General features: G+C 47.7%; 1 protein-coding gene and 2 pseudogenes across 1 annotated transcript; 2 read left to right on the plus strand and 1 right to left on the minus strand.

Moving 5' to 3' along the window:
* Positions 1–1,619: 1,619 nt before the first annotated feature.
* LOC105474793 (microtubule associated protein 1 light chain 3 gamma) lies at positions 1,620–8,449 on the plus strand. Its single transcript, XM_071070491.1, has 5 exons — positions 1,620–1,836; positions 4,693–4,768; positions 4,870–4,925; positions 5,082–5,188; positions 7,310–8,449. Exons 1-5 carry the CDS (start codon positions 1,831–1,833, stop codon positions 7,596–7,598), a joined length of 534 nt encoding a protein of 177 aa, XP_070926592.1. The 5' UTR covers positions 1,620–1,830; the 3' UTR covers positions 7,599–8,449.
* Positions 8,450–10,431: 1,982 nt separating this feature from the next.
* Positions 10,432–14,114, minus strand: LOC105474792 (cofilin-1 pseudogene; annotated as a pseudogene).
* Positions 14,115–24,391: 10,277 nt separating this feature from the next.
* LOC105474660 (large ribosomal subunit protein uL30-like 1 pseudogene) lies at positions 24,392–25,350 on the plus strand (annotated as a pseudogene).
* The last annotated feature ends 1,441 nt before the right edge of the window (positions 25,351–26,791 follow it).

A 26,791-nucleotide genomic window follows, 5' to 3' on the forward strand; every position in this document is an offset into this window, starting at 1 on the left:
TAGCCAGGCATGGTGGTGTGAGCCTACGGTCTCAGCTACTTGGGAGGCTGAGCCAAGAGGATCACCTGAGCCAGAAGGTTGATGCTGCACTGACCTGTGATCATCCCACTCTACTCCAGTCTGGGCAACAGAGTAAGACCCTGTCTCAAAAAATCAAAACAAAACAAAAATGAAATTAAAATCTTGATAGACAGACCTCCTAATCAAGCGAGGGCACTCTTGCTTCAGCTGTTCTCCACAGGACCGTTCCTATTTCCTTCCCCATGATCCACGTAGCATCCGTAGTATGTGGCTTTGGTCACCTCCCAGCCACCTAGGTCTCACTCCACTGCCAGAGGAGCACTAGCCAGGAGCACGATGCCATCAGATGACACACCAGACACTGCTCCCCTCAAAATATGGCTTTCAACTCCCCCCCTCCAAAAAAACAAAAGACAAAAACGGGCCAGGCACCATGACTTACACCTGTAATCCCAGCACTTTGGGAGGCCAAGGCGGGTGGATCACCTGAGGTCGGGAGTTTGAGACCAGCCTGACCAACATGGAGAAACCCCATCTCTACTAAAAATACAAAATTAGCTGGGCGTGGTGGCGCATGCCTGTAATCCCAGCTACTCGGGAGGCTGAGGCAGGTGAATCACTTGAATCTGGAAGGCAGAGGTTGCGGTGAGCCGAGATTGTGCCATTGCACCCCAGCCTAGGCAACAAGAGCCAAACTCCGTCTCCACCACCCCTCCCCCGCCAAAAAAAGAAAAAAAATAAAAGTGAAAAAAGATCCAGCCCATTCCTCTGCCTGGAAGATGATGGATTCGGAAGTGTTGCCGCATTTTGTTTTTTCCCAGTGCTTCATTCTATTACCTCCTTCATCGCCCTTCCATCTGAGAGGCAAGCTGCTTGGACTAGATAGCAATCCTCATGCCTCAGCCCAGAAAGCCAAACACAAGGTTAGGAAGCATCTCAAAGCCCTTATAATCATTGACCAAACACCACAGCTGGGATTTATTTTCTCCTGGCCCCAGCTGAGCGCTATTTCCTCCTACCTCTGCCTTCAGCATTCAGACCTGAATGCACATAAAGTTTCTTGGGATTATAAAGATTTGGGGGAACCATGGCTTGGGGAAGTGAGGGGAAGATGCATATACTGAGGAACAGTGGCAGGCACTATGCTAGCTGCTTTACAGAAACCAGTTCATTTAAGCCTCACATAACTATTCTGAGTTACAGATGACCATAACCATTAAAAGCCATATTTAGTAAAGTGAAGCCATGTATCCAAGATCAGAAATTAAGGTGCATAGGTGAGAGGGCCTGGCTTGGAACCAACTTTGCCTGGTCTTAGAGTCTGGGCTGCCCCTGGAGATTGGCCAGTCTGGGTTGGATCCCGGCTCAGTTTGCATTCTGGCTGAATGATCTAGACCTGAGCAGTGTGAGCATCCCGCCTGCCCGTCCCACCTGCAAGGCAGCTGGGAAAGTTTACGTGCGGTTGCAGATTTGAGAGGTACTTTGGCGCAGAGCACTGCACACCTGCTCTTACTATTCACACCTGATGGGATGCCTTCTTTTTTAAGACAGAGAAAGAGGATGAGGCCACTTATCTCTTGAATGATGCCATCATTTAATCTCTTGACATCTATTTCTTATCATTGACCTAAAGCCCCAAGAGTCAGGCCCTTCAGTTCACCCAGCAAATGTACTATCTCCTTCTCCTTTGTCACATTTTGTTCACTTTAAGACTCTTCACTGCTGAAAGCCTACAGAAAATCCTGGCATACACTGCTGACAAAGGAAACGCAAGCCTTTTGGCTGTGCAGAGTCTGAAAGGCTACCTGGATGGGCGTAAGTACCGCAAAGCAACCCCCGGCCCCGGGAACTGGAAGAGCTGTGTCTTGCCCTTCATAGTCCCTTTGATCCCAGGCAAGGGATTAATATCTCAGGCCCTGTGATATTGAGAAATACATGTTTAGTTTTCATTCAATTTCCTGGCATACAACTTCTAAAAACTCTTGGAATTTTCTTTTTTTGTTTGTTTCTGTTTTTTGTTTCTGAGACGAAGCCTCACTTTTTTGCCCAGGTTGGAGTGCAGTGGTGCAATCTTGGCTTATTTCAACCTCCGCCTCCTGGCTTCAAGTGATTCTCCTGCCTCAGGATCCTGAGTAGCTGGGAGTACAGGCACCCACCACCATGCCTGGCAAATTTTTGTATTTTTAGTGAAGAGAGGGGTTTCACTATGATGGCCAAGTGGGTCTCGAACTCCTGACGTCAGGTGATCTGCCCACCTCGGCCTCCTAAAGTGCTGGGATTACAGGTGTGAGCCACTGTGCCCGGTGGAATCCTCGGAATTTTCAAAGTGATAGGTGTCTCTTTTTTTTAATTTTTATTATTTTTTTTTTTCTGAGGCAGAGTCTCGCTCCGTTGCCCAGGCTGAAATGCAGTGGCACAAACTCGGCTCACTGCAAGCTCTGCCTCCCGGGTTCAAGTGATTCTCCTACCTCGGTCTCCTGAGTAGTTGGGATTACAGGCAACCACCACCATGCCCAGCTAATTTTTTTGTATTTTAGTAGAGACAGGGTCGCCATGTTGGCCAAGCTGGTCTCAAACTCCTGACCTCAAGTGATCCACCCACCTTGGCCTCCCAAAGTGCTGGGATTACAGGCGTGAGCCACTGCTCCCAGCAGTAAGTGTCTTTTTTAGCTCATCAGTGGACTGATGGCTGGCAGCCCCTGGGTGGCTTCTGGATGGGGGCTGGGCGCCAGAAAGACAAAAGTGAGATTAGAGGGTTGGAATTTTTAGCCCCACCTCCAGCCTCTGGGGAGGGTAGAGGGGTTGCAAGTCAAATTGATTACCAGTGGCCAACGGTTTAATCAATCTTGCCTACATAATGAAGCCTTCATAAAAACCCAAAAGGCCTAGGTTCTGGTAGCTGAACATGTGGAGGTTCCTGGAGGGTGGCATGCCCTTCCCCCACACCTCGCCCTATGCATCTCTTCATCTGTATCCTTCATGATATCCTCTGTAAGAAGCCGGTAAATGTGTTTCCCTGAGTTCTGTGAGTCATTCTAGCCAATTAATGAAACCCAAGGCGGGGGCTATTGGAAGCCTGACGTATATCCCATAGATCAGAAGCACGGGGAAAACAAGCTAGGGTCCGGGCACGGCGGCTCATGCCTGTAATCCCAGCTCTTTGGGAGGCCAAGGCAGGAGGATCATCAGGTCAGGAGTTTGAGACCAGCCTAGCCAACATGGTGAAACCCCCTCTCTACTAAAAATACAAAAATTAGCCAGGCGTGGTGTCACGTGCCTGTAATCCCAGCTACTTAGGAGAAATCACTTGAACTCAGGAGGCAGAGATTGCAGTGAGCTGAGATCGTGCCACTACACTCCAGCCTGGGCAACAGAGCAAGACTCTGTTTCAAAAAAATGAACAAACAACAAACACAACTTGGGGCTTGCAACTGGCATTGCAAATGGGGGACAGTCTTGTGGGACAGAGCCCGCAGCCCGTGGGATCTGACACTGTCTCCAGGTAGGCAGTGTCAGAGCTGGATTGGAGGAGACCGAGCTGGTGTCCACTGCAGGACTCATTGCTCGGTGTATAGGGAATCTCCCCAACCCACACACACACACATCTAGTGTCAAAAGTGATCTGTGTTGTGAGAATATAGGAGAAATAGAGTTTGGTTTCCCCTATGTATGACCAGAGGCCCAGTTTCTTAACTCCAAAAGCAAGATCTTGGGGACAATTGTCCTTCCTTTCTTCTTTTATCCTAGAGAAAACTAAGTGACAGAATATACTGGAGTATATTGGACTTGGAGTATACCAGAGTATATTGGACTTGGAGTATACCGGAGCACACTGGAAGTACTTGGACTTCCTTGTAACAACTCTGGGTTTGTTTGTTTGTTTGTTTGTTTGAGATGAAGTTTCGCTCTTGTTGCCCAGGCTGGAGCGCAATGGTGTGATCTTGGCTCACTGCAACCTCTGCCTCCTGGGTTCAAGCCATTCTCCTGCCTCAGCCTCCTGAGTAGCTGGGATTACAGGTGCCCGCCTCCACACCCGGCTAATTTTTGTATTTTTAGTAAAGATGGGATTTCAGCATGTTGGCCAGGTGATCCACCCGCCTCGGCCTCCCAGGTGCTGGGATTACAGGTATGGCCCACTGCACCCGGCATACAACTCTAGGTTTTAATCCATACTCCCTCTCTTACTAGCTGTGTGCCCTCGGGCAAATCACTTCACCTTTCTTAGTATAGGTTTCCTTCTGTGAAAAAGGGCATGGACCATTGAGAGAATTACACAGCACACTTCAGGCTGAGGTGGATCCAGCTTGGACTCCCCTTGCTACTGAAGTACAAAAACGTCCCAGCACAAGGCAGTTTTACCTCTCCACAGTCCGCTGCCCAGCCAATGATTTTATTACAAACCCTAATTTCTTTTGCAAGGAAACATCTTGAACTGGTCATGAACAAAGTGGCTTTCTCTGACCAGCAAGCAGGTGGCGATTCCATTTCCATCAGAACTGACCTCCTGCTGCCCAGGGAGGGGGAGTGGGGAGAGGGGAGGAGAGGAGAGGCCTGATGTCACTCAGCCCTACATAAGGGCCTCCTTCAAGCTCCTGCAGGCAGTTTGGAAGCAGCTGGACGAATGAGTTAGGTTCCTGGTTGCCGGACATTTTTTTTTCTTTTTTAAAACAGACACAGCTGTTGAGTGAAATGCCGCCTCCACAGAGAATCCCAGGCGTCAGACCTTTCAAGCAGAGGAAGAGCTTGGGTAAATTTCTTGGGGTAGTTTTCTGGGTTACTGGAAAGAGAGGAGAGGATCTGGCCTTCTCTTGATCTTTGCTTCTTCCCTTGTGCTTGAAACATTCACAGCAATCAGACAAGAGGAAGTTGCTGGAATCCGGGCAAAGTTCCCCAACAAGATCCCGGTAAGACACCATTGGACTTCCGCTGGGGGGCGTGGGGGTGGGGTTCCGAGCCTGTTCTTTGAGGAAACCAAGAGCAGCCAACAGCTTCCCTCTCTCCGTTCCAAGTTCCTAAGACTCACGCTGAGTCACATTCTTAAGGATGGACACTCTTGACAGGTGGTAGTGGAGCGCTACCCCAGGGAGACGTTCCTGCCCCTGCTGGACAAAACCAAGTTCCTGGTCCCGCAGGAGCTGACCATGACCCAGTTCCTCAGCATCATCCGGTAGGTGGCGCAGAGCACGCCGGGGAGGAAGGTGCGCGGGGTGTGCCGGGCTGTTCGCTTTCGTCCTCTGACGGTTTTATTCTGGCGATAGGGGTATGTCGGGGCGGCAGAAGAAAGGGATTTTTCTGAAGTCATCTTTTGGATTCACTAGTACCCTGAAAAGATGCTCTTAGAATGACTCTATTTTAAATCCGGGCGCAGTGGCTCACGCCTGTAATCCCAGCACTTAGGAAGGCTGAGGCAGGTGGATTGCCTGAGGTTAGGGGTTCGAGACCAGCCTGGGCAACGTGGTGAAACCCCGTCTCTACTAAATATACGAAAATTAGCCGGGCGTGGTGGTGGCAGGTGCCTGTAATCCCAGCTACTTGGGAGGCTGAGGCAGGAGAATCGCTTGAACCTGGGAGGCAGAGGTCCCAGTGAGCCGAGATCGTGCCACTGCAGTCTGGCCTGGGCGACAAGAGTGAAACTCTGTCTCAAAAAAAAAAAAAAAAAAAAAAGAATTACTCCATTTTAAATAGGTAAGGAGAATCTCTCAGACAACAACAACAACAAAAAAGAGCTGCCAACATTTCTAAGAATTTCCTAAAGTAGTCTTGGCTCTCAAGCTAGTCCAGCAGATCCTTTGTTTCAGATCCTGTCTGAAACGGAGTCTGCGCGTCCCTTGCAGAGAACAGTACCTTTTCCAAGTGTATGTGCGCCTGGGGGTGGGGACTTTTCCCCGAAAGAAACGTTCCCTGTTCAGAACAAACACACTCCTCCCTTGGTTAAGCCAGAGGTACAGCAAAGAACAGGCAGCTATTCTTGAAGCTTAAAGGATGTCACTTGACACATGGATTCAGTAAAAAATGATCTGGGAGTAAAGTAAATAGACCCGATGAGTAAGTTTTCAACAGGGTTGAAAAGGGCTGGGAAACTGCGTCGCTGTTGCAGCCTGTTTCTTTGAGAACACACGATGAATGAGTGTCTTTTTATTTTGCTTTATTTAGCTCTTTCGCCCAGGCTGGAGTGCAGTGGCGTGATCCTAGTTTACTGCAGCCTTGACCTCCTGGGCTCAGGTGATCCTCCCATCTCAGCCTCCTGAGTAGCTGGGACTACAGGCAAGCACCACTGTGCCTGGCTAATTTTAAAAATGTTTTGTAGAGATGCGGATCTCACCATGTTGCCCAGGCCTCTTTTTATTTTGTTTTACTGAATTGTTTAAGAGCATTCTGATTTCCTCTCTCTAGGCAAGCTTACATGTTAAGGTCAGTTCAGTGTGAATGGAAGGTGGCCAAGGGAGAATGAAAGTTAGGATTAGGGCTGAGCACGATGGCTCACACTGTAATACCAGCAATTTGGGAGGCCAAGGCAGGTGGATTACCTGAGGTCAGGAGTTCAAGACCAGCCTGGCCAACATGGCAAAACCCCGTCTCTACTAAAAATACAAAAATTACCCAGCTGTGGTGTTGCGTGCCAGCTACTTGGGAGGCTGAGGCAGGGGAATCAAAAAAAAAAAAAAAAAAAAAGTGAAATGTCAGAGAGACTGTGCATCACCTTTGTACCTCTAGGGAAATAGCTTTAATTTCTTTTCTTTCTTTCTTTCTTTCTTTCTTTCTTTTTTTTTTTTTTTTTTTTTTTGAGATGCAGTCTTGCTCTGTCACCAGGCTGGAGTGCAGTGGTGCAATCTCCGCCTCCCGGTTCTCCTGCCTCAGCCTCCCTAGTGGCTGAGACTACAGGTGCACGCCACCATGCCCAGCAAATTTTTGTATTTTTAGTACAGACTGGATTTTACCATGTTGGCCAGGATGGCCTCTATCTCTTGACCTCGTGATCTGCCCGCCTCGACCTCCCAAAGTGCTGGGATTATAGGCGTGAGCCACTGCACCCAGCCCAATAGATTGAATTTCATAACAAACAGAAGTTATTTGCTTAGCATTTTTGTGTTGTCATGTTTCCTCGTCCTGTTTGTGTTCTCATATTTCATCCATGGAATGGCCTCACCCTTTTGACCCAAATGGGAAGCTTATAGTTAAATCTCAGGGAAGAAGGAGGGAGCAATTCAGTCTTCTTGAGTGTCACAAGGCTGCAGATCCCTGGGCTGTCTCGCAGGTCACCCCCTCACCACCCTCCTGCCCATCCCAGGAGCCGCATGGTCCTGAGAGCCACGGAAGCCTTTTACTTGCTGGTGAACAACAAGAGCCTGGTCAGCACGAGCGTAACCATGGCAGAGATCTACAGAGACTACAAGGATGAGGATGGCTTCGTGTACATGACCTACGCCTCCCAGGAGACGTTTGGCTGCCTGGAGTCAGCAGCCCCCAGGGATGGGAGCAGCCTTGCCCACATCGGGAAGGATGTGTGCTCTGACAGACATGTCAGACACTGGCAGAAGGGATTGGTTTTCTCCTGTGTGTACGCTGGAGGAGTCTGAGAAGCAGGGATGCCTGGGGTGATCAGCTCCAACCAGTGTCAGCAGAGTGGTGGCTCTTCCTAGTTTACTTTTTGTGCTCCATGCTCTTGTGTTCTAAGAAAAATGTGGGCTGCTCTTGAAAGTTATGTAATTATCACCTTTTTTTTTTTATTTTTTCAGGCAAGGTCTTGCTCTATTGCCCAGGCTGGAGTGCAGTGGCATGATCTTGGCTCACTGCAACCTCTGCCTCCCGGGTTCAAGTGATTCTTCTGCCTCCACTGCCTGAGTGGCTGTTATTACAAGCATGTACCACCACACCAGGCTAATTTTTGTATTTTTAGTAGAGATGGGGTTTTACCATGTTGGCCAGGCTGGTCTCCAACTCCTGACCTCAGGTGATCCACCCACCTCAGCCTCCCAAAGTGCTGGGATTACAGGCATGAGCCACCACATCCAGCTATATAACCATATTCTCAATAAGAAATGGTTGGCTTGTGTGATGGTGTTGTGTGATGAGCTGGAGACAATATTTTAAGTGTCTTCTGTGGTATATGTGGGAGGGCCATTGAGGAGTGGGTTTCACTCCCTGCCTGTGGGCAGGTGTCCCATCTAGGGCTCGGTCCTAGAGAACCTCTGGCCTGTAGGCTGTCTCTATGGAACCCAGTGAAGCCAGCGTGAACCATGGTAAGCTCATCTGGAGGTGCCCATATCCGTGTCATTAGAGAAATTATTCGATTTCCCCAGCATTCACTCTATTTGGTTATTTTCTGTCATTCTCTTTTTGTCCTTCTATACCATACATATTTATGCCAAAGCTGTAACTTCTCAACATAAAGTCATTTAAACCATGTGCATATTTACTATGTGCCAAGCTGTATTCTAAAATAAATATTCTTTATTTTAAAGGAGCTTTATTATTTGGCTTCTTATCACAACTCTCTATGGCTAACTATTGTTACAGTTAACCCACACAATGGGTGGGTTTGATCGCTTGGTGGGTGACGGTCCAATGACCCAAGGAGGAATTTAAAAGGGGATTTTATTAATTCTAACAAGTAAGGAGGATACTGGGGATAGTTCCCAAAGCAGTGCCTCCCTGAACAAAAGTGAACGCAGGGCATTTATTGTGTTGGTTAGCTGAGTCATTGTGTGCAGAGGTAGAGTCAAGGAGTGCAGGCACAGTCACTGGGCATGCTTCTACATAGGTCGCATGTGTAGAAAATTGTGAATAAGCCCCCTAGGAGGGGGTTTGTTTTTCACCATTAATGAGCCTTTCTATTATTGTCTTTTTTGTTGGTTTGTTTGAGACAGTCTTGCTCTGTCACCCAGGCTGGGGTGCCGTGGTGCTATCTCAGCTCACTGCAACCTCTGCCTCCTGGGTTCAAGAGATTCCCCTGCCTCAGCCTCCCGAGTAGCTGGGATTACAGGCATGCACCACCACGCCCAGCTAATTTTGTATTTTTAGTAGAGATTTTGTATTTTTAGTAGTTTCTCCAGGTTGGACAGTTGGACAGGCTGATCTTGAACTCCTGACCTCGGGTGATCTGCCCACCTCGGCCTCCCAAAGTATTGGGATTACAGGTGTGAGCCACTGTGCCCGGCCTTTTTTTTTTTTTTTTTTTTTTTTTTTTTTTGAGACAGAGTCTCGCTCTGTTGCCCAGGCTGAAGAGCAGTGGCACGGTCTCCACTCACTGCAAGCTCTGCCTCCCGGGTTCATGCCATTCTCCTGCCTTAGCCTCCCGAGTAGCTGGGACTATAGGCGCCTACCACCACACCTGGCTAATTTTTTGCTTTTTTTTTTTTTTTTTTTTTTTTTAATAGAGAAGGGGTTTCACCGTAGCCAGGATGGTCTTGATCTCCTGACCTCGTGATCTGCCCGCCTCGGCCTCTCAAAGTGCTGGGATTACAGGCGTGAGCCACCACGCCCGGACTTAAATGGTAGGTTTATTACTGGTTCTGCTTCCATGAATGGCTGTGACCAGGGGAAAAGCGAGAGGAACCAGCTGGCACAGGGAGGGGTCATCTCCACAACATTCCATTTATACACAGAACTAGGCAAGCACAGAGTCACTATTGTGGTTAGAAGTTGGCAGCAAAGGCTGGGTGCGGTGGCTCACGCCTGTAATCCCAGCACTTTGGGAGGCCAAGACGGGCAGATCACGAGGTCAGGAGATCGAGACCATCCTGGCTAACACGGTGAAACCCCGTCTCTACTAAAAATACAAAAAATTAGCCGGGCGTGGTGGCAGGCGCCTCTAGTCCCAGCTACTCAGGAGGCTGAGGCAGGAGAATGGTGTGAACCCAGGAGGCGGAGCTTGCAGTGAGCCGAGATCGCACCACTGCACTCCAGCCTGGGCGACACAGTGAGACTCCATCTCAACAAAAAAAAAGCAAAAAACACAGAAGTTGGCAGCATGAGGCTGGGCGTGGTGGTTCACGCCTGTAATCCCAGCACTCTGGGAGGCTGAGGTGGGCAGATTGCCTGAACTCAGGAGTTCGAGACCAGCCTGGACAACACGGTGAAACCCCATCTCTACCTAAATACAAAAAATTAGCCGGGTATGGCAGTGCACACCTGTAGTCCCAGCTATTGGAGAGGTTGAAGCAGGAAAATTGCTTGAATCCAGGAGGTGGAGGTTGCAGTGAGCTGTGATTGTGCCACTGCACTCCAGCCTGGGCAACAGAGTGAGAATCTGTCTCAAAAAAAAAAAAAAAAAAAAAAAAAAAAAAAAAAGTTGACAGCATGGGAAGGGGGAGAAACAGGTGGGGAGTGGGGGTGTTGTTAAAAAAAACTACAGTCTCCCTCACAACTGGGGTGCCTGGGGTAACTTGATCTGCTTTGACCCAAGAGGAATCAGAAGATCCAAAGCAGTTTGGGAAGGCCAGAACCCTCAGGGATGGAGGGAGGAGGAAAACCCAGGGGTGGGGGATCTGTTTGGCAACTGGGGTGAAGGGATTGCCCTCCCCCTACTGGGGTCCCCCCAGCCCCTCTGGTCTGGCAGGAAGGGGGCAGCCTGCAACCCCTGAGGGCAGGGGTGGGGCTGCCAGATGCTCCAGGCAGGGAGCCAGAAAGAGCTGACAAAGGCTTACCCTCCAGGGGGATGAAGGCAATGCCCCCCAGCTTCTCTGCCAGGGTGCAGCAGTCCTTGACCTCCTCGAAGCAGTTTGCTTGTAATTCATGCTTGCTCCCTGTCAGCTTCTTCTTGATGGCATTTTTGGAGCTGGCTTAGATCATTTTGCTTATAAGGGGTGCAGGTTCAGGGGCCCAGAAGATAGACACCAGGTCCTCCTCCTTGCTCTCTTTGTCTCGTAGATTGTGGCATAGAGAGCATAGCGGCAGTTCTTATCTGGCAGCATCTCGACAAAGGTGGTGTAGGGGTCATGGATGGTCTGTCCCACGTCACCCGCCAGGGTCTCATTGCCTTCCCCCAGGATGATGTTCTTCTTGTCCTCACTCAGGCAGAAGAGCACCGCCTTCCTGTGCTTCTTCACTTTCTCTGGCGTCAAAGACTTACACACCTTCAGGTCGTTGAACACCTTGATGACACCATCAGAGATGACTGAAACTTTTTTTGTTTTGTTTTTGAGATAAGGTCTCACTCTGTCTCCCAGGCTGGAGTGCAGTAGTGCAATCGCAGCTCCCTGCAACTCCACCTCCCGGCTCAAGCAATTCTCCTGCCTCAGCCTCCAGAGTGGCTGGGACTATGGGGGTGTGCACCACCACGCCCAGTCAATTTTTCAAATTTTTTGTTGATACGGGGTCTTGCTATGTTACCCAGGCTGGTCTCAAACTCCTAGGCTCAAGTGATCCGCCCATCTAAGCCTCCTAAAGTGCTAGGATCACAGGCATTAGTCACCACACAGGCCAGAGAGGGGATTTTTAGTGTGGTAATGAAGAGAGTTCGCCAAAGTTCAGCTCCAACTCAGGCCTCTCTGGATCCAACTGGTTTTTGTGTTTTCCTGGGGCTGAGCTTCTTCCTGTCACTTTTGGAAACAAGAACTTAAGGTGCAGCAGGTCACAAGTGGATACATTTTCACAGTGCATACCCAACAAACTAGCGACCCTGGGCATTTTACAGATAAGGAAACAGGCCCAGAAAGGCCAAGAATATTTTCCATTTTCACACAACATTGTCTCATCAGGACTTGAGGTTGGGCAGCCACTTTTATAAGCCAGGCTGCTAGCTCTCTGTTGGGCTCCCTATCTAAGTGGAAGTTACTTTACTTGACAAATACGGGATCCTTGAGCTACAGTGTTGAGTGACACTAACACAACCTACAGAGGGAACAGGAGGTACAGTGGAGCTCCATGAATGCATTAACAATAGGGTGTTTCAAGGCCGGGCGTTGTGGCTCACACCTGTAATCCCAGCATTTTGGGAGGCCGAGGCAGGTGGATTGCTTGAGCTCAGGAGTTTGAGACCAGCCTGGGCAACATGGCAAAACCCCGTTTCTACAAAAAATACAAACATTACCCGGGTGGTGGTGTGCACACCTGTAGTTCCAGCTACATGGCTGAAGCAGGAGGATTGCTTGAGCCTGAGAGACAGAGGTTGCAGTGAGCTGAGATCTCACCATTGCACTCCAGCCTGGGTGGGAAAATGAGACCCTGTCTCAAAAACAACAAAAAAAATACGGTGTTTCATTCATCAACAGTACAACAAGAACAAGTGCTTGGAGAGTATGGTCACAGGAGATACTGCAGCCTCAAATTCCTGGGTTTGTGAACAGGGTTTTAAAGTGTGGATGAGAGTTTATCTAGGAAGGAGTTTTGATTGATATTCAGCAAACATTTAAGGAGCATTTACTGACTATCTACTAGCACTATGTTGGGTCCTGAAAATACCTCATTGAACAAGGTAGGCAAGGTCCTGGCCCTCATGGAGCCCAGTTTAATGCTAGCAAGGGAAGGAAGAAAGCATTCAGATATTTATAAGTACAATAAAAAAGAAGAAAAAAACTCAGTGATTGGCAGATGGAATGCATTTTCCAGGTGATCAGAGGGGGAATAATTTTCACTTGGGCCAGAATGACGGGACGGAGCCAATGGTGGAGATGGAACACACCAGGCAGAGGAAGGCGTGATTGAGAAAAGGGTCCTACTGTTTAAGCGTTTTACAAACAGGATTCCAGGGTGTCTGCAGCCAGTGACAGGGAGAAAGGACTAGGCAGGTCTTCAGGGCCCTGTAAATTTTGTTAAGGTGTTCGGACTTTTATTAAAAGATGCATCATGAGAAAGAGGAAGCATCCTAATGGGAGAGAGAGAGTTGTTTTTTTGTTTTTGTTTCTGTTTTTGTTTTTGTTTTTTGAGGCAGAGTCTTGCTCCATCACCCAGGCTGGAGTGCAGTGGCGTAATGTTGGTTCACTGCAACCTCTACCCTCCCAGGTTCAAGCGATTCTTATGCCTCAACCTCCCGAGTAGCTGGGATTACAGGTGTGCACCACCACACCCGGCTGATTTTTGCATTTTTAGTAGAGATGGGGTTTCACCATATTGGCCAGGCTGGTCTTGAACTCCTGGCTTCAAAGGATTTACCCGCCTCAGCCTCCCAAAGTGCTGGGATTACAGGCGTGAGCCACCGTGCCCAGCTAAGAGAGAGTATTTGTTCTAGAAACTGGGACTCAGAGAAGGTGTGAGCTCCCTAAAGTCCCTCAACAGTGCTGGGCCTGGCGGATCTCCTGGGCTCACTCCCTCTGGGGCCTGCTGTTTCCTCTTCCAGGCTACTTCCCCCACTCCCAGGTGGCTGCTCACCATCTCTCCTGCCTGTGGCTGTCCTTACCCTCCCTGGCTTGTCTGCTCTAGTCAGTTCCTCTAATATGTCCTTCAAGTCATCTGTGCCATATGCCAAGTAAAAACCCTGACTCCTCGGTTCCTTCTCCGGACATACTCTTATTGTTTAGCCTGGATCAATGAATATTCTTCCCAAATAAATCTACTTTCTGGAGTGAAATTCTTTTTTTTTTTTTTTTTTGAGGTGGAGCCTTGTTCTGTTTCCCAGGCGGGAGTACAGCAGCTTGATCTCAGCTCACTGCAACTTCCACCTCCCAGGTTCAAGTGATTCTCCTGCCTCAGCCTCCTGAGTAGCTAGGACTACAGACACCCACCACCATGCCTGGCTAATTTTTGCATTTTTAGCAGAGATGGGGTTTCACCGTGTTGGACAGGCTGGTCTCGAACTCCTGGCCTCAAGTGATCCACCCGCCTCGGCCTCCCAAAGTGCTGGGATTACAGGTGTGAGCCATTCTAAAGTGGACTTTGAACTGGAGAAGCCATCTTTGGCCTTGGACACTCACCTAACTGCCTATGCCCAGTGCTGCTTCTCCTGCTCCCAGCCTTCTCCACTTCCTTGGTCTTTCCTGGATCACAGCAGTGTAGGTTGTCACCATGCTGCAGATGCAAGGTCCTCCCCTGGATATGCATCTGGGTGAGCTCTCAAGTTCTCTTTGCCCTCCAAGATCCTTCCTGATGTGGCTCCCCCTCCTACATTCATCAGAGAGGTGAAGGATGACTTCGGCTGCCTTGTTGAGGGTGGGCATTGTTTAGTAACCAGTAAAAACTCTGCATAAAACAACCACCCATGTTTTATGCTCATGGTGTCGATGGATAAGGGGACTTCAGAAAGCCTACAGGGCGCAGCTTCTCTATGCTCCACGGTGCCTGGGGACTCAGCTGGAAAGACCTGAAGGTTGGGGAGTAACTTAAATGACTGGGAGCTGCTGGGCACAGTAGCTCATGCCTGTAATCCCAACACTTTGGGAGGCCGAGGCGGGTGGATCATGAGGTCAGGAGATCGAGACCATCCTGGCCAACACGGTGAAACCCCGTCTCTACTAAAAATACAAAATATTAGCCTGGCATGGTGGCATGTGCCTGTATTCTCAGCTACTCGGGAGGCTGAGGCAGGAGAATTGCCTGAACCCGGGAGGTGGAGGTTGCGGTGAGCCAAGATCGCGCCATTGAACGCCAGCCTGGGCGACAGAGTGAGATGTTTAAAAAAAAAATGGCGGCCGGGCGCGGTGGCTCACGCCTGTCATCCCAGCACTTTGGGAGGCCGAGACGGGCGGATCACGAGGTCAGGAGATCGAGACCATCCTGGCTAACACGGTGAAACCCCGTCTCTACTAAAAAATACAAAAAACTAGCCGGGCGCGGTGGCGGCGCCTGTAGTCCCAGCTACTCGGGAGGCTGAGGCAGGAGAATGGCGGGAACCTGGGAGGCGGAGCTTGCAGTGAGCCGAGATCCGGCCACTGCACTCCAGCCTGGGCGACAGAGCGAGACTCTATCTCAAAAACAAACAAACAAACAAACAAACAAATAAAAATGGCTGGGAGCTGACATCATCCAGAGGCTTCTTCATTCGCAAGTCCAGCCCCTGGGCTGGGACGACTCAAGGCTGGTGCTGGCTGGGATTGAAGACTGGAGTGACTCCCTGCAGGTGGCTGGGTTCCAGGGGGGAGCAGGCTCGGAAGGAGTGGCCAGAGAGCACGTGACCCAAAACCCCGACACATGCTCATCTGTCCATAAGGGATGGATTTTTTCAATTGTTTTTAGTCTGGATTTTTTTTTTTTTTTTAAAGCATCTACTCAGGTACTTAAAATTAATCAGTGATTTGTACTTCTGTGAAGTATCACTTTTCTTTAGGCTTTTCATAATTTTCTATTGATTGTTGTAGTTGATTAACTCATTATGCGTCATATATATTAAAAAGAATTGCTCCATTTATTTTGATCTTGTTTATACAAATTTTCTCACATAGTTGTTTTTATTTTATTTTACTTTTTTTGGAGACGGAGTCTCACTCTGTCGCCCAGGCTGGAGTGCAGTGGCACGTTTCGGCTCACTGTAGCCTTTTGCCTCCTGGGCTTAAGCAATTCTCCTGCCTCAGTCTCCTGAGTAGCTGGGATTACAGGCATGCGCCACCACACCTGGCTAATTTTTGTATTTTTAGTAGAGACGGGGTTTTGCCATGTTGGCCAGGCTGGTCTTGAACTCCTGATGTGATCCACCCACCTCAGCCTCCCAACCAGGTTTCATCTTTTTCCAAATGCCTAACCAATTTCTCACGCACATTTACTGAATAATCTCTCCGTGGGTGTTTGAAAGTGCTGTGATTGTGTGTCTGTGTCTTAGCACCATAGTAACACCAAGGAAACTGCTTAAGAACATGGGCTGTGACATGTTTTTTCATTCCTCATGGCTCCCAGAAATGCTAAGTACATCTTACGTAGTTAATTAATACTTTGTGATAAATTAGAGCACCTGCAGTGTCAACTTCAGAGGGAAAAAACAGAACTACTTATATTGAATTTCGGTGGTGTGAGTGGCTGTTTTTAGTCATTGGGTCAAGCTGGGAAGCCAGTATTTTTTTTGCGGGCAGTTGGCTTGTTGCAATGTATTAGTCACTCTCTCCCCACCCCCTAAAATAAATGGGGGCGAGCTGCTTATGTCACTGCTAACATGGGATCTACAGCCGGCCCCAGATTCACTTCAGTGCCTAGACTGGAGGTCAGCAAACTACTGCCTACGGGCCATTTGCCTTGGGGTCTATTTTTATAAATAAAGTATTACTGGAATGTAGCCAGACCCACTGGGTAACTATTGTCTCTGGCTGCTTTTGTGCTACAGTGATAGCGTTGAGTAGCTGCCACAGAGACCATAAAAATCTGCAAAGCCTAAGATATTTACTATCTGACCTTTTACAGAAAAAGATTGCTGACCTCTGTTCTAGGTTTACAGTAATAGTTCTATCAAGATATCCTGGGGAATAAATCACAATAGAAAGAGTCTTTTAGGGCTGGACACAGTGGCTCATACCTGTAATCCCAGCACTTTGGGAGGCCGAGGCAGGTGGATCACCTGAGGTCAGGAGTTCGAGACTAGCCTGGCCAACATGGCAAAACCCCATCTCCACTAAAAATACAAAAAATAACCGGGCATGGTGGCATGTGCCTGTAATCTCAGCTACTTGGAAGCTGAGGCAGTAGAATCACTTTAACCTGGAAGGTGGAGGTTGCAGTGAGCTGAGATTGCGCCACTGCACTCCAGCCTGGGCGACAGAGCTAGACTCTGTCAAAAAAAAAAAAAAAAAAAAGAAAAAGAAAAAAAAAAGAGAGATAAGGAGAGAGAGAGAGAGAAAGGAAAGGAAAGGAAAGGAGAAAAAAAAGAAAAGAAAAGAAAAGAAGGAAAGAAAGGAAGAAAAAAAGAGTCTTTGTGTTGTTGTTTTGGTCCCGCATGAGATCAGAAGAAAAGCATTGCCAAATCTACTGGGCTTGCCGACTTCTGTACTGCCAAGCCCTTGCCTGGAGGAGTTAATACAGGCAGAGTTCTTCACAACTCAAAAGGCCTTCTTAGTCTCACAAGTATCTTCAATATCCCCTCACCTTTCCTTTGCTGCTAAACTACATACGGGAGGGTCTTTTATGTAGGTGTTTTTGTTTTTTTGTTAGTTTGTTTGTTTGTTTGACATGGAGTCTCACTCTGTTGCCCAGGCTGGAGTGCAGTGGCGTGATCATGGTTCACTGCAAGGTCTGCCTCCTGGGTTCACGCCATTCTCCTGCCTCAGCCTGCTAAGTAGCTGGGACTACAGGTGCCCACTACCATGCCTAACTAATTTTTTGTATTTTTTAGTAGACATGGGGTTTCACTGTGTTAGCCAGGATGGTCTCAATCTCCAGACCTCATGATCCACCTGCCTTGGCCTCCTAAAGTGCTGGGATTACAGGCGTGAGCCACCGCACCCAGCTGTAGGTGTTTTTTTATAAGTTGATGTGTCAGTTATGTTGGCTATATTGTATTTCATCTTTTTTTTTTCTTTTTTGAGATAGGGTCTCACACTGTCACCCAGGCTGCAGTGCAGTGGTGGGATCACAGCTCCGTGCTGGGACTACAGGTGCATACCACAACGCCCAGCTAACTTTTTTTTTTTTTTTTTTTTTTTTTTTGTAGAGACAAGGTTTTGCCATGTGCCCAGGCTGGTCTTGAACTCCTGGACTCAAGTGATTCTCCCACCTTGGCCTCCCAAAGTGCCAGGATTACAGGCATGAGCCACTGCACCTGGCGAGAGGGTTTTTATTTTTTATTTTTTTTATTAAAAATTTTTTTTAGAGCCAGAGTCTCACTCTGTCGCCCAGTTTGGAGTGCAGTGGCACAATCTTGGCTCACTGCAACCTCTGCTTCCTGGATTCAAGTGATTCTCATGCCTCAGCCTCCTGAGTAGCTGGGATTACACGCATGCACCACCACACTCAGCTAATTTTTTGTATTTTTAGTAGAGACAGGGTTTCGCCATGTTGGCCAGGCTAGTCTCAAACTCCTGAGCTCAGGCAATCCGCCCACCAAAGTGCTAGGATTACAGGCATGAGCCACTGCACTTGGCCAAGTTTTTAAATTTTTTGTTTATTATTATTATTATTATTTTATTTTTTATTTCTTTTTTGAGACAGAGTCTCGCTCTGTCACCCAGGCTGGAGTGCAGTGGTGCAATCTCGGCTCACTGCAAGCTCTGCCTTCCAGGTTCACGCCATTCTCCTGCCTCAGCCTCCCGAGTAGCTGGGACTACAGGCACCCGCCACCTCGCCCGGCTAGTTTTTTGTATTTTTTAGTAGAGACGGGGTTTCACCGTGTTAGCCAGGATGGTCTCGATCTCCTGACCTCGTGATCCACCCGTCTCGGCCTCCCAAAGTGCTGGGATTACAGGCTTGAGCCACCGCGCCTGGCCCCTATTATTATTCTTTTTAGAGACAGGGTCTCACTTTGTTATCCAGGCTGGAATGCAGTGGCACAATCATAGCTTACTGCAGCCTCAGCTTCCTGGACTCAGGTGATTCTCCCACCTCAGCCTCCTGAATAGCTAGGACTACAAGTGTGTGCAACTATGCCCAGCGAATTTAAAAAAAAAAAAAAAAAGTATAGAGTTGAGGTCTTGCTATATTGCCCAGGTTTGTCTTGAACTCCTGGCCTCAAGAAATCCTCCTGCTCTGCCTCCCAAAGTGCTGAGATTACAGGCATGAGCCCACCACACCTTGCCTGTATGGGAGATTTCTAAGTGTCTATTGTTTTCTTTCACAGACAAAAGAAGCTAGTTCAGGCTGGGCCCAGTGGCTCACACCTGTAATCCCAGCACTTTGAGAGGCCAAGGAGGGCCAATTACTTGAGGTCAGAAGTTCGAGACCAGCCTAGCCAACATGGTGAAACTCATCTCTACCAAAAATACAAAAATTAGCTAGGCATGGTGATGCATACCTGTAATCCCAGCTACTTGGGAGCCTGAGGCAGGAGAATTGCTTGACCCCTGGAGGGTGGAGGTTGCAGTGAGCCAAGAACAGAGAGCTATTGCTCTCCAGCCTAGGTGACAAGAGCGAAACTCCATCTCAATGAAAAAGTGACTTGATATTAAGAGAAGGATGCAGGCTGGGCATGGTGACTCATGGCTGTAATCCCAGCACTTTGGGAGGCAGAGGCAGGAGGATTGCTTGAGGCTAGGAGTTCAAGACCAGCCTGGGCAACATAGTGAGACCCCATCTCTAAAGAAAAAAAAAATTATTTAAAAAAAGTTTTAAAAGGAGAGGGATGCTCTCAATAGGAGACAGAAGGTTTCAAATACTAAAAATGACCAGCCCCAGATGTAAAACAAAATGGACAGTATCTTGTGGATTTAAATGACATGGTCCCTTCTAAGTGCCATATTTTCTGGGAACCGCCCCTTGCTTTGGCCCTCAAAGATGTTGCAATGGCTTTGCATGCCACATCCTGACATTTCACGAGCTGGCCCTACTCGGTGGCTCATTCTGTCTGGCCCATGGCCTGTTTCCCTCACATTTTGACGTCATTGCTCAAGATGCTTCCTCTCTTGCCTAGAGTGTGCTCCCTCTAGGGATGAGCTCCTTCCACTAGTTTTTCAAGGTTCAAGGCACTGACTTGGCTTGGTTACGTGCTCCTTCCATTTTACTCAGTGTTTATTTAGGATCTACAATGGCCCTCGAACTCTTAGTCAATGTTCACTAAGTCCTTGAAAGAGTTTATGTACGTTTGTTTGTATGTATGTATTTTTAGAGACAGGGGTCGGGTGTGGTGGCCCACACCTGTAATACCGGCACTTTGGGAGGCCGAAGCAGGTGCATCACTTGAGGTCATGGGTTTGGGAACAGCCTGGCCAACACGGTGAAACCCCGTCTCTACTAAAAATACAAAAATTAGCCAGGCGTGGTGGCAGATGCCTATAGTCCCAGCTACTTAGGAGGCTGAGGCAGGAGAATCGCTTGAACCCGGGAGGCAGAGGTTGCAATGAGCCGATATCGTGCCATTGCACTCCAGCCTGGGTGACAGAGTGAGACTCAGTCTAAAAAAAAAACCAGAGATGGGAGCCTCACTTTGTTGCCCCAGGCTGGTCTTGAACTCCAAGACTCAAGAGATCTTTCTGCCTCAGCCTTCCAAAGTGTTGAGATTGTAGGCGTGAGCCTCCATGCCTGGTCTCAAAAATATTTATTAATATTATTATTATTCAAAATTTTAAAGACAAAAAACCTGAGATTTAAAAAAGCCAAGTAATTTTCCTAAAGGCACAAAATCAGTAATCCTGCAGATGAGATTCAGACTTGTATCATCCTACGTGCCAAATACCATGTAGGCCAGACACCAAAAAAGATTATTTGTTGTTTATCTGAAATTTGAATTGAACTAGGGTGTCCTGTATTTTTACTTTTTAAATCTGGCAACTCTGTGTGTGCCCAAGAGTAGGCTGTGGATGGCCCCATCCCTTAGGAGTCTAACTCTTCCTTATACAAATTTTTAAACAGATGAAATTGCCAGGTGAGGTGGCTCATGCCTGTCATCTCAGCACTTTGGGAGGCTAAAGCAGGTGGATCACTTGAGGTCAGGAGTTCAAGACCAGCCTGGCCAACATGGTGAAACCCCATCTCTACTAAAAATACAAAAATTAGCTGGGCTGGTGGTAGGCACCCGTAATCCCAGCTACTCGGGAGGCTGAGGCACAAGAATCACTTGAACCTGGGAGGCAGAGGTTGCAGTGAGTGGTGATTGCACCATTGCCCTCTAGCCTGGGCAACAGAGTGAGACTGTCTCAAAAAAAACAAAACAAAACCAGGCCAGGCGTGGTGCCTCAAGCCTGTAATCCCAGCACTTTGGGAGGCCAAGATGGGCGGATCACGAGGTCAGGAGATCGAGACCATCCTGGCTAACACGGTGAAACCCTGTCTCTACTAAAAAATACAAAAAAACTAGCCAGGCGAGGTGGCAGGCGCCTGTAGTCCCATCTACTCGGGAGGCTGAGGCAGGAGAATGGCATAAACCCGGGAGGCGCAGCTTGCAGTGAGCTGAGATCTGGCTACTGCACTCCAGCCTGGGCAACAGAGCGAGACTATTTCAAAACAAAACAAAACAAAACAAAAACAAACAAAAAACAAATGAAAATATACACCTAACTTTTGGGTCCTTATTTAAATTTTAGATAAACAGCAAATAATTATTATAGCACAGTAAACAGGCTGGGCACGGTGGCTCACGCCTGTAATCTCAGCACTTAGGGAGACTGAGGTGGGCAGATCACTTGAGGCCAGGAGTTCAAGATCAGCCTGGCCAACATGGTGAAACCCCATCTCTACTAAAAATACAAAAATTAGTCAGGCACAGTGGCTCGTGCCTGTAATCCCAGCGACTTGGGAGACTGAGGCAGGATAATTGCTTGAACCTGGGAGATGGAGGATGCAGTGAGCGGGGATCACACCACTGCCCTGTAGCCTGTGTGACAGAGAGAGACTATGTCTCAAAACAAAAACAAAAGATAGTAAACATATTTTTCTTGACTTCTTCACATCTATTTTTCCAAACAGATTCTTGTTTATATGCAGATAACAAGGAGCTTGCTAAAATAGAAAAACACAGGTGAAGAAACCGAGAAACAATGCAGATGTCATAACTCATAGACCAAGACTTGGGATCAAAGCTCCTTTGAAGGGGTGGCCTGCCCCTCCACACCTGTGGGTGTTTCTCATTAGGTGGAACAAGAGACTTGAGAAAAGAAATGAGACACAGAGACAAAGTATAGAGAAAGAAAAAGTGGGCCCAGGGGACCAGCGCTCAGCTTACAGAGGACCCACACCGGCACCGGTCTCTGAGTTCCCTTAGTATTTATTGATAATTATCTTTACCATCTTAAAGATAAGGGAGTGGCAGGACAATAGGATCATTGTAGGGAGGAAATCAGTAGTAAGACATATGAACAAAAACCTCTGTGACATGAATAAGTTTAAAGGAAAATGCTGTGCCTTGAGATGCATATGCAAACATCTCCATAAACCTTTTAGCAGCATTGTTTCAGCCTATCACATGGGGAGAAACCTTGGACAATACCTAGCTTTCCTAGGCAGAGGTCCCTGCGACCTTTGGCCGTGTACGTGTCCCTGGGTAGTTGAAATTAAGAGAATGGTGATGACTTTTAACCAGCAAGCTGCCTTCAGGCACTTGTTTAACAAAGACACATTTTGCACAGCCCAAAATCCATTAAACCTTGAGTCACCGCAGCACATGTCTCTTGCAAGGACAAGGTTGGGGGTAGGGTCACAGATTAAGAGCATCTCAAATACAGAACAAAATGGAATCTCTTATGTCTACTTCTTTCTATATAGACACAGTAACAGGCTGATCTCTCTTTCTTTTCCCCACATCCTTCAGACAACAAACATAAAACAGATAATGTAGATCATGAAATTAGAACAAATAAAAGAGCAAAGTAACGACTAAGAACAATGTTGCTGGTGATAACATGCTCAGATTTTCTGAGCCAGTTCTGAAGATCTTTCAGAAAATGTGGCTTTCAGGTTGGAACCTAAATAAATTACCCATGCAAATGTGGGGTGGGGCAAGGGTGTGGCTCCCAGAGTGGAGGGCTGTGGGTGTAGCGAAGTAGAAGAGGGCAGAGCTGCCCTTCCTTTTTTTTTTTTTTTTTTCTTTTTTTTTGAGACTGAGTCTCGCTCTGTCATTCAGGCTGGAGTGCAGTGGCATGATCTCAGCTCAGTGCAACCTCCACCTCCTGGGTTCAAGCCATTCTCTGCCTCAGCCTTCCGAGTAGCTGGGATTACAGGCACCTGTCACCACGCCTGGCTAATTTTTTGTATTTTTAGTAGAGATGGGGTTTCACCATCTTGGCCAGGCTGGTCTTGAACCCCTGACCTCGTGATCCACCTGTCTTGGCTTCCCAAAGTGCTGGGATTACAGGTGTGAGCCACTGCGCCCAGCCTGCACCGCCCCTACCCGCAACTTTTTTTTTTTTTTTCAGGACTAATTACATTATTATCGGGTATTAGGTAAACTCCAAATCCCTTCTTTAAGAGAAGTCAAATCTCAGAGTATAGAGCTTTTGCACAAATGTAAAGAGATTTTCTTTTTGTTTTAAATTTTTTTCTTTTGAGACAGGGTCTTGCTCTGTTACCCAGGCTGGAGTGCAGTGGTGCGATCTCAGCTCACTGCAAACTCCACCTCCCGGATTCAAGTGATTCTCCTGTCTCAGCCTCATGAGTAGCTGGAATTACAGAAGCACACCACTATGCCTGGCTAATTTTTGTATTTTTATTATAGTAGAGATGGGGTTTCACCATGCTGGCCAGGCTGGTTTTGAACTTCTGGCCTCATGTGATCCGCCTGCTTCCACTGCCCAAAGTGCTGGGATTACAGGCATGAGCCACCCTGCCTGGCCCTCTATATGGTTTACCTTTCCATTTTTTTTACATATTTTTATTTTTTGAGATGGAATTTTGCTCTTGTGGCCCAGGTTGGAGTGCAGTGGCATGATGTTAGCTCACTGCAACCTCCGCCTCCTGGGTTCAAGTGATTCTCTTGCCTCAGCCTCCTGAGTACCTGGGATTACAGGTGCATGCCACCACACCCAGCTAATTTTTTGTATTTTTAGTAGAAATGGAGTTTCATCATGTTGGCCAGGCTGAACTCCAACTCCTGACCTTAGGTGATCCACCCGCCTCAGCCTCCCAAAGTGTAGGGATTACAGGTGTGAGGCACCGCGCGTGGCCTCTGGTTTACTTTTTTTTTTTTTTTTTTTTTGAGACGGAGTCTCGCTGTCACCCAGGCTGGAGTGCAGTGGCCGGATCTCAGCTCACTGCAAGCTCCGCCTCCCGGTTTCACGTCATTCTACTGCCTCAGCCTCCCGAGTAGCTGGGACTACAGGCCCCCACCACCACGCCCGGCTAATTTTTTGTATTTTTAGTAGAGACGGGGTTTCATCGTGTTAGCCAGGATGGTCTCGATCTCCTGACCTCGTGATCCACCCACCTTGGCCTCCCAAAGTGCTGGGATTATAGGCGTGAGCCACCGCGCCCAGCCTGGTTTACTTTTAACATAAAGTTTTTAGTTCTCAAGGGCAAAGGATGGAAGAATACACAATTTTACCCCTTACTGTGTGATCCCCGACATGGACAACAAAGCAGGTTGAGTTTAAGTGGAAACCAGAAGCATCCCTCTTTGGCCTGGCATGGTGGCTCATGCCTGTAATCCGAGCACTTTGGGAGGCTGAGGCAGGTGGATCACCTGAGATCAGGAGTTCAAGGCCAACTTGGCCAACATGGTGAAATCCCATCTCTACTAAAAATATAAAAATTAGCCAGGCATGGTGGCGCATGCCTGTAATCCCAGCTACTCAGGAGACTGAGGCACAAAAATCCCCTGAACCTGAGAGGCAGAGGTTGCAGTGAGACAAGATTGCACCACTGCACTCCAGCGTGGGCAACAGAGCGAGACTCCGTCTCAAAAAATAAATAAGAGGGTGGGGTTGCACATGACAGTAGCTGCACCACTAGAAAGATGGCAGAGCAAGAGCGAAGAAAAATCCCTTTGGTTCCAGAAAATCTGTTAAAAAAGAGGAAGGTCTATCAAGCCCTCAAAGCCACCCCGGCAAAGCAGGCACTTTTAGCAAAGAAGGAGCAGAGGAAAGGAAAAGGGCCAGGTTTAAGCGACTGGAATCATTCCCACATGATTCCTGGTGGCAGAAACGCGACAAGGTGCGTCTCAGATCACTAGAAGTGAAACCTCATGCCTTGGAATTGCCAGAGAAACATTCCTGGGTCTTTGTTGTACACATCGAAAGGATTGATGGCGTGAGTTTACTGGTGCAGAGAACCACTGCAAGACTTCGCCTAAAGAAAATATTTAGTGGAGTCTTTGTAAAAGTCACCCCCCAGAACCTAAAAATGATGCGTATAGTGGAACGTTATGTGACCTGGGGATTTCCAAATCTGAAGTCTGTCCGAGAATTGGTTTTGAAACGTGATCAAGCCAAGGTCAAGAATAAGACCATCCCTCTGACAGACAACACAGTGATCGAGGAGAACCTGGGGAAGTTTGGTGTCATTTGCTTGGAAGACCTCATTCATGAAATTGCCTTCCCAGGGAAGCATTTCCAGGAGATCTCATGGTTCTTGCGCCCTTTCCACCTCTCAGTGGCCCGTCATGCTACCAAAAATAGAGTGGACTTCCTCAAGGAGATCGGCACACGTGGCTATCAGAGTGAAGGCATCAATCAGCACATCCACCAGCTGAACTAGACCCAGGTGTCAAACTGCGGTAAATTTTTATCAATGAAGTGGAAGCATGTGTTTTGTTGTTTGGGGAATTTTTATCAAGTATCTTCAGAGAAGATTATTTCCTGCTTTATCTTCAAAAACTGGAAAGGAAGGGTCAAAGAAAAGACAGTAGCTGGCTGGGCGTGATGGCTCATGCCTGTAATCCCAACACTTTGGGAGGCTGAGGCGGGCGGATCACCTGAGGTTGGGAGTTGAAGACCAGCCTGACCAACAGGGAGAAATGCCGTCTCTACTAAAAATACAAAAATTAGCCAGGCATGGTGGCGTGTGCCTGTTATCCCAGCTACTCGGGAGGCTGAGGCAGGAGAATTGCCAGGCGGAGGTTGCAGTGAGCTGAGATCACGCCATTACACTCCAGCCTGGGCAACAAGCGAAAGTCCATCTCAAAGAAAAGAAAAGACAGTAGCTTACGTTTATGGCAAGCACCTCTCATCACAGTCCAGTTCCAAGGAAAAATTCCAGTGTTTTCTACATTGGGTGCTGCGTCGTCTGAAATCAGCACATTCCGTGGAGGAAGGGTCCCGCTTTGTTGCATCTATCCTAGGGTTTAATGTCAGTAAATGAGTCACTCTAGCATGTACACAAGGCTCCCTAAGACTCCTGCAGCAGCTGACCAAGCCCAAGGACATAACTGAATCTGGAAAGTCCTGGGCCTTGTTTTGAAAAAAATTTGAAATACACATAGGAAGAAAGCCATGAAAGTAAATGCTCACTTGTCTCTGCAAAATAAATAAATAAATAAATAAATAATAAAAGTAAATAAATACTACTCCCCTATTCTTGAAACACTTCTTTTTTTTCTCTCTTTTAAGAGATGGGGTTTTATGGTGTTGCCCAGTCAGGTCTTGAACTCTTGGGCTCAAATGATCCTCCTACCTCAGCTTCCCAAAGTGCCAGGATTCCAGGTGTGAGCTACCGCACTCGGCCAAAGCTCTTTTATGATTCCCAGTTGTACACTGGATAATCACTAGCATCCATGGTATGTTATGTGAGGTCCTCAATGAACTACCTGTCTGGACTCATTTCTTAGGACTCTACTTCTTATGCCAAAGCGACAGGCAGATTTTATCTGTGTTTAAGGACTCTCCTCAAGTTCACCTGGTATGTTGTGTCTGTAGCATGTTTTAGTGACTGCTGCTTCTTCATGTGGCTTTTCTTTTTTTGTACTTAACGTTCTTCAGAGGCTGGGCATGGTGGCGCACGTCTGTAATCCCAGCACTTTAGGAGGCTGAGATGGGAGGATTGCTTGAGTTCAGGAGCTTGAGACCAGCCTGGACAACATATGGAGACCTTGTCTCAATTAAAAAAAAAAAATTCCTCAGATGAAACCCTGAGAATTCCTGTTCTAACTAGCCCTCTTCCAAGGACATTCCCAATGAGCCTAAGAAAATTAAGCTCCCTGCCCCATATTTGCTCTGTAGAGAAATAGGTAAACACCAGCTGGGCATATCTGGCAACATTTTCAGCAATAAAAACAAAAGTTTGCGTTGTGAAAACCAGATTTATTTATTTGGATATGAGACTGGATGGGCCTTTGGAAATTTTTCTAAACCTCAGTGCCATTTTTAGCATCTTTTAGAGATGCAAACTAATTTCACTTGGTGGC

This window comes from Macaca nemestrina, chromosome 1, assembly GCF_043159975.1.
Source record: "Macaca nemestrina isolate mMacNem1 chromosome 1, mMacNem.hap1, whole genome shotgun sequence".
NCBI classification, from domain to species: Eukaryota; Metazoa; Chordata; class Mammalia; order Primates; family Cercopithecidae; genus Macaca; species Macaca nemestrina.